Source organism: Amblyomma maculatum, chromosome 11 (assembly GCF_055883805.1).
Source record: "Amblyomma maculatum isolate TAMU_Amacu chromosome 11, ASM5588380v1, whole genome shotgun sequence".
Lineage (NCBI taxonomy): Eukaryota > Metazoa > Arthropoda > Arachnida > Ixodida > Ixodidae > Amblyomma > Amblyomma maculatum.
In genome coordinates this window covers 138,809,538-138,823,759 of record NC_139354.1, presented here as the reverse complement: position 1 = coordinate 138,823,759, position 14,222 = coordinate 138,809,538, and the positions used below count along the sequence as shown (strand labels likewise).

Below are 14,222 nucleotides of genomic sequence, written 5' to 3'. Positions count from 1 at the left end.
AGATTGGTCAGATCAGTGAAAGATTTAATACGTACAGAACATTGATATCGCCGTAGACGTGCCCCAGCTTCACGCTGATATAAATGGCATGGAAACGCATAGTGTTACAGGAACCGAGCACGAGAACCTCATACAAAACAGCTAATTAAGCCGCTAAACTCTTGATTTCGATGTTGAATCTCGTCGTGTAGCTCCCAACGAAACAAAGTGAAGTACCTGCTATTGTAATGTGGTTTAGAAGCCAAACACCCAAAGCAACAATAGAGGGTTAGCTCAGCTAGGCCAGGATATACGTAGCGAAAGCTAGACTCGGTGTTTCTGTCGCTCCGCGTCTTGACGCCGCAGCTTGGCGAGACGCTCTTCCCTTCTTCCAAGACGCTTAGCCTCTCGTGTTTCATTTGTGCGTTGTCGGGCGTCCTCACGTCAAGCAATGATTTCCGAATCGTCCAACCTAGCTGCTCGCAGTCGCCGAAGATGCCGTGCACTGCACGGGCGCTCACCATCCGCTTCTAATCCAAGGCGCATCTGACTAACTAGCGCGCACTCTAAGACCTATATGTTCAGCTGCGCGGTTAGTCATGTGATTGTAGGGTATCAGACGTGATTAAGGAGACTCGGCGCTGCAGAGGGGGCCGGCGATCGGTTTGCGCATGCGCATTAAGGTTGCATAACGAGGCACGCGACGCGATGAGTCGGCGCAATGGTGGAACACCTGTGGAACAGAGCAGCTGGTTGCCATGTTTGCGGGGCATGCGCAGTTTCGGCCTATGACAGGCACGGCGAGCTCGCTTCTACTTGTCTAGGTTCTACAAGCACGCTTCAAGCCTTCTAAACCCTCTATTTCTCGCAAAAAAGGAGGTGCTTATATTTGCATGCAAACGTTTTTCCAAAACGTTTTTTCGAAGTTAGGCGGTGTGTTTAGAATCCAGGGCGCTTAAACTCGCGAAAATACGTTGTGTAGCTTTTGGAAAACTAGATTGATGGATCAGCATGGTGAATCATTTGCTTCTTCACAATCTTATCCTGTCAGATGAATATTCAACTCAAGAAAGTGTATGAATAGGCTGACTTTGAGCCCCAGGCGCGGTCTCTTCTGGTGAAGTGTTCAGTCTTAGCGCCCGTTTAGTGTTTTGTTACCCTGTAAATTGAGGTATCGTTAGTTGAATGTTATAAAGCATGTATTTACACATTTTCAGTGCAATAAATACCATGATAAAACAACATCTATTATCAGCATACGCATTGTGTGCCCGCCTATAGCATGCTGTGTGCCTCTGTTCAAAACTCAAAGGTGACATATTCATTTTAAGATGTTTCTTCTTGAAGAAACTTTTCTCTGATATTTCCAATCAGAGGACCCTGCTCACATATTTCGCACTCACTTGTACACCCTGCCGAAATTGGTTATTTTTATTTGAAACATCTCGATTGTTTTTTCGACGGACACAGCCTAACTGCAATGGGCTACGGCGACACGGGATTTCAGCAGAACGGTCTGAGACGCTATAGAGTAAACTTTCACTCGGGCCGTTCTACTAGTTGCAAGCTAAGTGTATAAAGGTCGTGGCGGCGGCTGTTGGAGGTAACAAGCAAAAATTACAGCCTTTTGCGGCATTACTTTCCCCTTAAAAAGCGTCACCTCGATCCTTCAAAAACAGAAAAGGGTAAACACAAACATTACAGATTTGAACCAAAAATTAAATTTGTGTGTAATAGGGCTTAAGGGGCCCAAACTGCACAATTTCTGGACAACCGCGATGCTGCTGGAATGCTGTCGGGCCCATGAGCAATGACTTCGTAGTCGAGTTTTCTTACTAAATTACATTACATTTGGGCTTCCCTTATTTATCTGGTGGTCAGCGATTTTTCCTTCTTCCTTTCTCGAGCTGCCTGCTGCCGTGCATGAGTCTCAGTAAGTTGTGTAAATCTACATTCTGAATACACTTAACTTGACTGCGTCAACTGTTTCAACTGTTTCCCCGTAATGGCATTGTTCTAATTAGTATTGTTATAAGCGGTTTGTAATGAACCTCGATTATGGCCTACGCGTTATAGTTTCGCCCGATTCTCATTTATCCACGAGCATAACATCATATCAACAGATAAGCTATCCTTATTATTTCTAAATTTTTTTTGCTCACACAAACGACAGACATTACCTTTTTGTTCCGACCAGCGTGCCTAAATTTTCTTGAATGTAGCACAAGAAGCAGCTTCGCAAACAGAAAGTTTCATTTTTGCGAATTTCTACATCGAAAATCAAATCTCTGCTGCGTTCATTGCTACCAAGATTTTAAGTCACGTCTATGTTCTCTACACAATAATAATCAGTTTAAAATAATTTTTGTGTTTCTTAGCAGCATTATGAATCAGCATATAACAATGCAACCACTTTTTTTTTGTACACAGGGACGACATGCCCAAGCGAAAATGAACGTCTGGCACAACTGCTCTTCGACAGCTGGGACGCGAAGCTGGCGCAGCAACTGCGTGTTTCCGCTACCAGCGCTCCGAAGATAAAAAATGAGTCATGGTACGCCATCACAGCCGACATACATGTCTTCTCCGCCTTTTTTGTGGCCACCGAACGCCCCGAGATTCACGTGATCAGTCTCGTGCACGACCAACTGAATGGAAGCACCTTCAGGTCGCACCCACCACTAGTTTGCCATGTTCGCTCGTCCACTGAAACAAGAGAGTACGCAGCCCGAATTAAAATTGTCTGGACATGGTCTGATCCCCCCTTCAAGAACGCTTTCATCCTGTGCCAGCCAACAAATCAGACACGCCTTGTTGACGGAGAAACACAAGTAGCCATTGAAGTTCGAGGGGCACCAGCCAGCTCACTTAGGTGGCTTCCGCTGCACATTCCATCGGAAAACGTGAACCACAAATGTTGCGCAGTGTGTGTCCGACCAACGTTCGGACCTTCCATGAGTCTATGGAAGGTTGTCGAGTTTATTGCACACTACAGGCTCGTGGGGGTACGCAGCTTTTATTTTTACGACTTGGAAATGACCTCCGATTTGAAACTTCTTATCGGTACACTGCAAGCAGCCGGAGTTGACATAACATTGGTGTCATTCAAGCTCCTTGTAGATAAGGCAGATGTTCATGAGAAAGGCCAGATGCCAGGCCTCTACGACTGCATCTTCCGATCAATGTCCAAGTTGGAGTATTTTATTCACGTCGACTTAGACGAGTTCATGTTTCCCTTAAAGGATTCCAGTATACCGGCCATTGTTGAAGGGGTAGAAGGTAAACACGGCCAGGACGCTGTCGGAAGCATCGTTGTGAATAGCAGGTACTACTGTGCCGAATATCCAATGAATTTATATTACCTGGACAAGAAGCGTGGACCACTTCAGACGGCGACCTTCAGCTACCATTCCATAGACCTGCACCAATCTGGGCTTACAAAGTATATCGGCCGCTCCAAGGCCATCTGTGAAGCCGCAGTTCACACCGTCGTCAAGCACTGCGCCAGAGCAAGTGAGAAACGGGTGGAAGCTTCGGTTGCGGTGATCAACCATTACCGACAATGCTGCGCTTTCCAAAAAAAATATGAACCAGTGAAATCGAACCTACCACTATGGAACGTGAGCAAAGTTTTCATCCACGAACCTTGCGAAGGATACTTATTAGGCATTGAGGGTGAACTGGTGATAAAGGTGATTACAGATCTACTGAGTGATGTGTAAAAATTTGAAAAAATACAGCTGTTTCTCAATAATCTCAAATTAGCGTTACCTACTGGCCGTTAACAGCCTTTTAAAGTACGTTGAATTCAATCCCTAAATATGTTCGATTTTCTTCTACGGACCGTACAAAGTCCCCTACGTGTGCAGTCGGAGGGCTCAATTCCGGCTGGAAAAGAAACCGAAAACTCTTACTAAATTGTTTCTGCCCAGTAAACATAGTACGCAGCCGGCACTTCAGCCTTCACCAAGCTATACTGGCAAGAATATTCAGCAGAGTCCACAATAATCAATAGGATGCAAAGTACCAAATTTCAACTATTATAAAAGTGCAGCCCACGACCTCTACACCAAAATGTTTTCTAACGGGCATTTCATTTTATATAGGGTACAAAAGAAGAGAGTCAGTGGCCAGAAAGGAATTCTAAGCTCCAAAACTTACGTAACTCAGGTAGGCATTGCACTCTTTCAAGCTTCCTTATTCTCTTTATTTCATTTTTGTGCAACACGGTATGCATACCTACTATTGCCATTTCTTACGTCAGTGCATTTTTTTTTTTGTTTACCCTAACACTCTTTTTTTGTCCTTTTATAAGTCAGGTAGCAGTAGAAAAGGCTCTTCCATCTTCCATAGCAAGTTATTGTCATTTCGTTTTAATTTTAATTTTCAATAAACAGCTATGCACATACAAAAACATAATGCTGGGAAGTAGAGCAGTATTATTTCGGGGAAAGCGTCTCAAATTGTGAACGTAAGCGCTGAAAAATGGGGCATCCTTTCATGAATTCCGGTAATGCATTTCTTCACAATGCTAAGGAGGATAGAAAACAGGACGAAGAAAAAGAGACAAAAATGGCAAAACCTAAAACTTCACGGGCCTTGACTGCACAATACCACAGGGAAAAAAAGACGCGTGGACAAAAGCGTTGTACCAAGGAATGAAACCATACAAAATAAACAAAAATTGAAAACAAGGCAAAGCGTGTTAAAATACTGATCCGATCAAGTGTGAGTGGAGCCTTTAAAATAGCTACGCATTGCTGGTGGAAACAGCTATAACACAGAATGGAGCAAGAACACACCACAGGCGCTGTGTTGGCGCCTGTTTTGTGTTGACTACACAGGCACTGGTCCTGTGTTAGCACTGTTTCCACCATGCTCGTAAACCAAGAAGCCCCACTCTCCACTCTTTTGAGCTACGCATTCGCCTTGTGACTGCGGTTAAAGCTCCGTTCTTCCAGCGCAAACTGATCAAGTATGGAGTTTGGAGAGGGTGATTATAAATTCACTGTGAATCTCGAGTACTGCCGCATTTTTTCTTTGATAACGTATCTGGTCCTTTGAATAATGCACGGCTCATCTTACTCGCCCCGCCGCGGTGGCTCGGGTTTCACCTATTGAACCAAAGGACGCGGAATCCAGCTCCGGCCGCTTTGGCCGCTTTTTAATAAAGTGCTGTGCGATGTCCGTGCACGTCAAAAACCCCAGGTGGTTAAAATTTCCGGAGCGCTCCACTACGGCATCTCTGAGTGGGTTTCGGACGTGCAACTCATTAGCTAACCTAAACCATTCTAATCTGTGTCACTAGTGGTTATTCGGAAAATAGTAGAAGCCTTTAAAAAAATCCTTCAAATTTCACTTTCCCTTGCTACGCAGATTCTGCTGAGTGCTAGTATTCCAAAACAAATGTGCTCAGTGCAAGTGCATCTTCTTCACCAAAGTTACTACGGACCAAAGCTTTTCCGATGGCACGACGAATATGCTTGTAAATGTTAGTTTCTACCAAGCAGAAATAGCTTAGCATTCCGAGTTGAAATTTTGGCGAAGGCGTTTTCGGTGCTGTCGAAGAACCACGAATGTCTCCTTATTCGACACTCTCAGGCATGCGGATAATTAAGAATTCTTTGCCCAGTGCGCCTTAGGATGGGGATCCTTGCGAATGGAAAACGCCAGCCGACGAAGCTTCAAAGCTAGTTTTATGTGGCGCCTTCACTGCGCTAGCCTGTACCGGTTATTCGCTTGTTCCTATGGCGCACTGTACCTAGCCTGGTTCGCTGTCTCTCCAAAGCGACGCTGCTGTAATAATTTGCCTAAGCCTCGTATTGTGTACTACAAGATAGCGGCAAGGGACAACTGATTTGAGAGCCACCTTGCATTTGCGATGTGCTAGTTATTGCCACTGGGAGTGTAAAATAGTTTTATTAAGTAAACGCTTTCCCGTATTCTGTTGCTCGAGTTTTCTGTTGATGAAATCTTCAATAAGAGTAAATCATTTGCCCTCTGTTCCTTCTTTCGACGGTCCTTGATCTTTCAAGAGCTCAAATAAGATTTGTTGGTGCAAATCGGCATCCTGGTGCTCCTCTTTCAATCAAATTGTGTAAATATTCTGACTGTTGGGCTGCCTAGAGAGAAGTCGTTCGAAACTTGATGTAGGCTTTGCTTGTCTTTGCAATTATTGCGTCAAGATAAGCTCGGGCGAATTTAGCTTTTGCCCATTTTGTTAAGGTTATGTTTACGTTTCGGCTGTCTCTTGCCTCTTCCTAGTGTGTTCCATTTTCTGCTAGTTCTTTTCGGAACTCTAAACCACAGCTGCTTCATCATCATCATCCGCCTGACTATACTCACTGCAGGGCGAAGGCCTCTCCCAAATGTCTTCAATTAACCCGGTTCTGTGCTAGCTGCATCCACTTGACCCCTGCGAACTTCTTAACCTCATCCGCGCACCTAACATTCTGCCGCCCCCTGCTACGCTTTCCTTCCCTTGGACGCCAGTTTGTTATTCTAAGCGACCATCGGTTATCCTCTCTTCGCACTACATCTCCTGCCAATGCCCATTTCTTCTTTTTAATTTCCATTAAAATATCAGTAACTTGAGTTATTTCTCTGACACACACTGCACGCTTCCTATCTCTTAATGTTACCCCTACCATTTTTCGTTCCATAGCCTTCTGAGTTGTCCTCAACTTAAGCAGAACCCTCTTGGTTAGCCTCCACGTTTCGGCCCCATAGGTGAGTACAGGTAAGATGCAACTGTTGTATACTTTCCTCTTGAGCGATACCGGTAAGCTGCTAGTCATAATCTGCGAGTGCTTGCGAAATGCGCTCCATCCCAATCTTATTCTTCCTATTATTTCCTTTTCATGGCCAGGATCTGCGGTTACTAACTGTCCTAAGTAGACATATTCGCCTACTACTTCCAGTATTTCGCTACCTAATGTAAACTGCTGTTCCTTCCCGAGGCTTTTGAACATTACCTTAGTCTTCTACATATTGAATTTTAAGCCTACCTTTCTACTTTTCCTGTCTAGGTCATCATTCATTATTTGCAGTTCATCCCCCGAGTTGCTTAGCAAGGCAATGTCATCAGCAAATCGCAGATTACTGAGGTATTCTCCATCTACCCTTATCCCTAACTGCTCCCATTCCAAGTCTCTGAATACTTCCTCTAAGCAAGCTCTGAATAGTACTGGGGAAATCGTGTCTCCTTGCCTAACATCTTTCTTTATGGGAATTTTGTTACTTTCTTTATGCAGAACTATGGTTGCTTTGCAGCCGCTATATGCATGCATAGTGTGGGAGCCGTATACTAAATCTAACGTAAAAAATCTGGAAAGAATACAGAGAAGAGCTGTCAGGTTTATTTTTATTAAATATGCAAGGTCTGACTCCCCAACCACTTTAATGGAGACAAACAAAATTGAACTACTTGAACATCGAAGAAGAAAGCTTAGATTAAAGTTTATTTATCAGTTATTACATAACAAACTCGTTTTGGATCCATCATCATACTTAACACCGGCAACAACCAGACAAACTCGTCAACACCATCCCTGTCTCCTAACCCCTGTATTCGCTAGAATAGACACTTACAAATTTTCGTTCTTTCCACGCACAATAACAGATTGGAATCAGCTAGTTAATCCATTGTCTCTTGAGTTTTAACCAATTGCTGCTATACTGTGTTGTCTTTTTTTTTTTTTTGAAGTGTTGCGTTTTCTTTTGTACCTTAATTGACTTGTTCACCCACCCTGCTTGGACTCAGTGTCCGCAGTATTTTGTAAATAAATAAATATATATATATCTTCCATCACTTTCACGTACAGCTCGTCTACCCCCTGATTTCGCAATCCCTGCATCATCGCCAATGTTTCAACTGAGTCAAATGCTTAATCGTAATCAATGAATGCTATGTAATAGGGCTGGTTATTTTCCGAGCATTTTTCTAACACCTGGTTGATGGTATGAATATTATCGATAGTAGAGTGCCGTTTTCGAAAACCTGCTTGGTCCTTTGCTTGATTGCAGTCTAAGGTTGTCCTGATACTGTAAGCGATTACCTTAGTAAATACCTTATACGTAACAGACAGTAAGCTGATTGGTATGTAATTTTTAAGGTCCTTAGAGTCCCCTTTTATAAGAATGAGGATAATGTTTGCATTCTTCCATGGTTCCGGCGCCGTCGATGACACCAGGCACTGCGTATACAGGGTGGCCAGGTTTTCTAGCACGATATGCCCCCCGTCCTTTAACAAATCTGTAGTTATCTGATCCTCTCCAGCTGATTTCCTCCTTTTCATAGTTTCTATTGCTTTCTTGACCTCGTCCTTCGTCTCTGGTGGAACGTGTTATTGTGTTTCCCTGCCTGCCAAACTCATTACGCTCCTGACTACTTTCGCTACTTTAGAGATCTGTATTAAACTCCTCAGCTACTTTGACTATCTTGTCCATATTCCTGATGATGTTGCCCGTCTTGTCCCTTATCGCATACATCTGGTTTTTGCCTGTGCCCAATTTTTTTTTTACCGCTTTAAGGCTTCCTCCGTTCCTTACAGCTTGCTCAATTTTCTCCATGTTATACTTCCTTATATCGGCCAACTTGCGCTTATTGATCAGCTTTGATATCTCGGCCCATTCTACCTGGTCTTTTGGATTGGAAGCCTTAATCTAATCTTTCGTCTCCTTAGACAGTTTACTGGTATCCTCTCTATCCTACCGCCTACTTCTACAGCGCACTCAGTAATGATATCTGTGAAATCATTGTTTATTGCTTCTAGGATAATGTCGCCACCTCGGTTAGAGCTGAATATCTATTCTGTATCAAGATCCTGAACTCCCCTGCCCTCCCCCTCACCGCTAATTCGTTGATGGGTTTCTTTCTTACTAATCTGTTACGTTCCTTCTTCAGATTTAGGCTAATCTGGGACCTCACCATCCTGTGGTCACTGCATCGCACTTTCCCGATTACCTCTACATCTTGCATAACGGCAGGCGTTGAACATGGTCTGAAGTCAATTTCATTTTTAGTCTCCCCGTTAAGACTTTTCCATTTCCGGTTCTTCTGTTTGCTGCAGAAGGTATTCATGATTCTTAAGTTATTGCGCTCTGCAAACTCAACTATAGTAACTCCCCCCTGCTACGTTGAATCCCGCTATAACGAAATTCACGGTGCACGAAAAAAAATTCGTTCTCGCGGAACTTCGTTATCGCAAAAATTTGACGTGAAACGCAGAAAGAATTGCCCAAGCAGCAGCAAAGGCGTTTAATGCCAAAAATCTGTAAGCTTGGTTTGCTTACGCTTCACGGCGAGCAACGCCGTCACGCGATTTTCGCACTCGGTCAGCAAACCCATTGCAACATCGTCGTCTCGGACAGCAACGAAATTCCTGATGACATCAAAAGCGTCCATCACCTGTACGGCGGTTGCCGCAGCCGGCGCTTCCTGTATGTCGTCGTCTTCTTCATCGGAAGAGTCCTTATCATTCCGGGCAGCTTTTATGATCTGCTCATCACTCACATCTTCGTGAACAACAACACAAGCGTCAGCGCCGATGTATTCGTCGAGTTCGAGATTAGGCGGCACGGTTCCTATTTCTCCCAGCGTTTTCCAGGCGGCCGCGATCCCCGGAACCGGTGACGCCTCTTCGTCGTCGTCTGTAACGCCTGGTGTTAGGCCAGCAGAGTGTACGGGTCGACCTTCGGCAAATCCGGCGTGCCTGAAACAGTTCACAATTACTGGGCGCCCCAGTGTGCTCCAGGCAGCAGACATAATCTGCAGTGCCACGTACAAGTCCACCTTCGTGTCTCGGCCGGTTTCAGTGTTAAAAAGCAGCCGCTGAATTAACCTCCCGCGGTAAGCGCGCTTCAGGCTAAGAATCACGCCCTGATCGAGAGGCTGTAAGACAGACGTGCAATTGGGAGGGAAAAACCTCAGCTCCGTGTTAGTGAGCTTGACTTCGCCGGAGTGATGCGCTGAACAATTGTCCAAAAGCAAGCAAACTTTACGGCCCTGCCGCTTCATGTCGCGGTCGAATGCCATCATCCACTCGGTGAAAATAGCGCGGGTCATCCATGACTTGTTGTTCGCCTTGTACTGCACAGGTAGGCTACGAGTTCCCTTAAAACAGCGCGGCTTGGCACTTTTGCCTATGACTAACGGCGGACGCTTGTCCGAGCCATCCATGTTTGTGCAAAGCAGCACTGTGATGCGTTTTTTGCTGTGTTTGCCGCCGTGACAGCGCTGCCCCTTGAAGTCGAGCGTCCTAGCCGGCAACATCTCGTAGAATAACCCGGTCTCGTCGGCGTTGTAAATGTCTGCAGGCGCGAAGTTGCTTAAAATTCCGGCCATGTTACTCGCCTTCCAAGCAGCTGCTCCGTCCACGTCTGCTGACATTGACTCGCCGCACAACACTTTTCCAACGATGTTATGGCGGGCCTTGAAACGGTTTAGCCAGCCAATGCTGGCTTTAAAATCATCAATGCCAAGTAGGCATGCATAGTTCAAGGCTTTCTGCTGGACGATGCTTCCGGACAGGGGGACGTTGCTGGCTCGTGCTTCCACAAACCACGCATGCACTGCTTTGTCCAACTCTTCATGGAGGGGCCGCGTCACCTTTTTGTGCTTCGAGGATGTGCCTGAAGCAAGTGCCATTCTCACGCTGTCCTTATTGCCTAGAATCGTTGACAGCGAACTTGCAGGAATTCCGAAGTCTTCAGCAATTGCCGCTTTCTTCCTTCCGCTTTCTGCTTGGGCGATTATTTGAGCTTTTTGCTCAAGGGAAAGAGTTTTGCGTTTTTCACTTGCGTTGCCATCGTGTCCTGCGGATGAAAACTCGTCGTTGTCGAAGAGAAAGGCAGCGAGTGAACAACGCGACCACGACACAAAGCCAAAATGGCGGAACTGCAATCACGTGATTTCATGCTTAATGTGGCTTTGGATTTGACTTGGACTTCTCGCCAATAAAACTAGTTTCGGTTTCGATTTTGAACGCGAAAATTTCGTTGAAGCGGAAACGCTCTGCAAAAATGGTTCGTTGTGCAGAGAAATTTAGGCCATTAATTCTTATAGGATACTCGCGGGGAATAAAAAATTATTCGTTGTCGCGGAAATTTCGTTGTGGCGGTATTCGTTGTGGCGGGATTCAACATTCCTAAAGCCAATGTCATAGTCACCTACTGCCTGGTCTCCTGCCTGGTCTCCTGCCTGCTTTTTCCCTACCTTGGCAATGAAGTCGCCCATTAGTACAGTATACTGCGTTTTACTTTCCGCATTACCCGTTCTACATATTCGTAGAAGCTTTCAACTTCTTGGTCATCATAACTACATTTGGGTGCATAGGCCTGTACAACCTTCAGCTTATACCGCTTATTAAGCCTAATTACGGTGCCTGCCACCCTCTCATTAATACTATAGAATTCATCTATATTACCCGCTATATACGTATTGACAAGGAACCCTACTCCTAGTGGTCGCCTCTCTGGTAAACCTCGATAACACAGTACATGTCCATCCTTCAGTACAGTATATGCCTCATTCGGCCTCCTAACCTCACCAAGCTGCCCAATGATATCCCATTTCATACCCTCTAGTTCCTCTAACAGCACTGCTAAACTAGCTTCACTAGCTTGGGTTCTAGCGTTAAACGTTGCCAGGGTCAGTTTCCAATGGCGGCCTGTCCAGTGGAGCCAGATATTCTTAGCACCCCCTGCTGCGTCACAGGTCTGACCGCTGCCTTGGTCACTTGTTCCGCAGCCGCTTGTGACTGAGCGAGGTGTACACAGGCATCAGGTCGCACCCCAAAGCTGTTTATGCAATTCCATCGACACGCGGATTTTTTATTTTTTTTTTATCCGGTGGAGAATTGCGCGGCACCGCGATTTGAGCCCCGGCCCTCTTGCATGCGAGGCGGATGTTCTACCGCTACGCCACCACTACACAAAAACATGTTTGTATATATATATATATATATATATATTTATATATATATATATATATATATATATATATATATATATATATATATATATATATATATATAGTCGTAGTCGGCCCATCACGGAAGAATTAGACCATTTCGCACAACTCACACGTCATAAACAAGAAGAGGGTTGCTGTTGTTATCAACCAGGCCTATCGCGCTGTTTCAGAATGTTTCAAGTACAGTAAGCCACCTTTCCTCACGCAATTTCGAATGGAAAAGGCAGAAGAGGAAGAAAAAGACCGAACGGGGCAGTCTGTCCTATTCTACCCTCTTAGTACACGTCTTTATTGCAGGCTGTTTCTTTTTTTCATTGCAAATTACCAACCGATAAAACGTTCCATCTGACCAGCGTCTCCTACAATTAGCATCGAAGTAAGGGACTTTCCTCCTTGCACCAACCTGGCGAAGATTTGCTATTTTATTGGCTTGCTGAGAAAACAGTAGCCCGTGATATTTCACTGAACCTTTGTGAGCTGCATCAAAGGACCATGTTGTCATTTTGTAGTCACAAGGAACTGAGGTTTCTTGCAGCTGCCTTGCGCCTTGTCCCTTCTCTTTCCAACTGCTAATCGAAGAAGGCTTCATTTCTCACTTCTTTTACTACGCATTAATCAATTATGTGTTCTTCTGAAGTACTTACTTCCTACAGGCTGTAACATAAACAAGCTAAACTAAAACATCTCATTGGAAACGTAAAACGATCGTGATGAGGGTGAAGAAACGCCAAAATATGAAATATTTCAACCCAACCGAGAAGATAGAAATGGCCGAGCTATCAAAGGCAATCAATAGGTGCAAGTGTCCCCCATAAGGAAGTATAACATGGAGAAAATCGAGCATGCTCTAAAGAATGGTGGTAGCCTTAAAGGGGCAAGGTGGGCAATGTCATTACTGATCTTGCCACGGATGCATGAATTGTTGTTCTCTACTTTTGGTTTTTGAACATAGTGCATATATGCGCTGCCTCGAGGCAATAAAAATAATGTTGTTAGTCAGGGCTTGTGTTTTGCGTCCTTTCCTTGTCCATGTTACTGCAGCGCTGTAGTCTCCGGTGAACATTGGCATTTGCAGTTGCTTCAAAATGGCATTATATATAACAATCACTGTTTTAATGGACCCAAGAATGCCCTGAGCGGTTTCGGGAAAACACGCGCAAAAGCAGGCGTTAAAACGAGATCGAAAATAGTGTTTAAAACAACAAGCCCTGACGTAAGTACCAGTGGATTCAATTCCGTCAACTTACAGATTTGAAACCCCAGCATAACTTAATTAAACACACTTTAAAGAGTGTATGAATTACATCAGCCTGGACTGCGCCTAGTGCATATATGGACTCAAGCCTTCTCAGATCAAAAATGGCCTATCTTTAAGCTTACCGCCATACGACTAGACACGGTCCTTAACTTTGAATGCTCAAAATTTAAGCATTAACACTCTTTAATTTTTATCACGTTTACCCAAACAGTGCGTGCAATTAGTGCCAGCCGTTTACACTGACTGTCCTATTTCCTACTGGAAAAAGAAGGCAAGTACCTTTTCCTCAGATTGCTGCTAGCTTTCAGTTGCGCTATCGTCAGCAGCAAACAATTCTTAGTTTCAACAAAAAAAAATTCTTCAGAGAAGTAACATTACGTTTCACGGGTGTAGTCAGCGGAGATCAGTAATGCCTTCATTGTTCCCTTAAGCATTATATTTTCAAGAATCAGCAACATATTTAATAGACGTTTTTGCGTCCAACGCATTTTCTAGTGCTGCATTTTCTAGGGTTGCTACTCTTCAAGGAATCTAGCTTGGTCTACCTCCCACTTTTTATTGGTCATATAAACATCATTAGGGATGACCATAACCACATCTTCATGGCCAGAATTCGTCCCCACACCTCCATCCGCTGGTATACCACTAGAAATGCTACTAAGCAATCTGCACAGAGGATCAAGGAAATAACTAGAGTTAATGACATTCTAGTCAAAATCAAGAAATGAGCATTGCCAGCACATTCGAACACATTCTAAGAGAGGATAATCAATAGGAGCTTGGGGTTAGAGATTCTATTCCAAGGGAAAGAAGACATAGCAGGAGGAGGCAGAAAATTAGGCCGTTGCATTAGGTTGACACGTTTCCAGTGCTCAAGTGGACGGCGCTAGCAAAAGATCATGTTCTTTGGAGTACAATGAGAGAGGCCTTTGCCCTGCGGTGTGTATAGTCCGGCTGATGATGATGATGACTGTGCACGACAGAAAGCTTATGGAAGCATTTGTACATTCG

General features: G+C 44.5%; 1 protein-coding gene across 1 annotated transcript; it reads left to right on the top strand.

Annotated features, from left to right (window-relative positions):
- Window positions 1-1,459: 1,459 nt before the first annotated feature.
- On the top strand, window positions 1,460-3,701 carry LOC146175064 (uncharacterized). Its single transcript, XM_084585515.1, has 2 exons — window positions 1,460-1,493; window positions 2,410-3,701. Exons 1-2 carry the CDS (start codon window positions 1,460-1,462, stop codon window positions 3,699-3,701), a joined length of 1,326 nt encoding a protein of 441 aa, XP_084441641.1.
- Window positions 3,702-14,222: the final 10,521 nt, after the last annotated feature.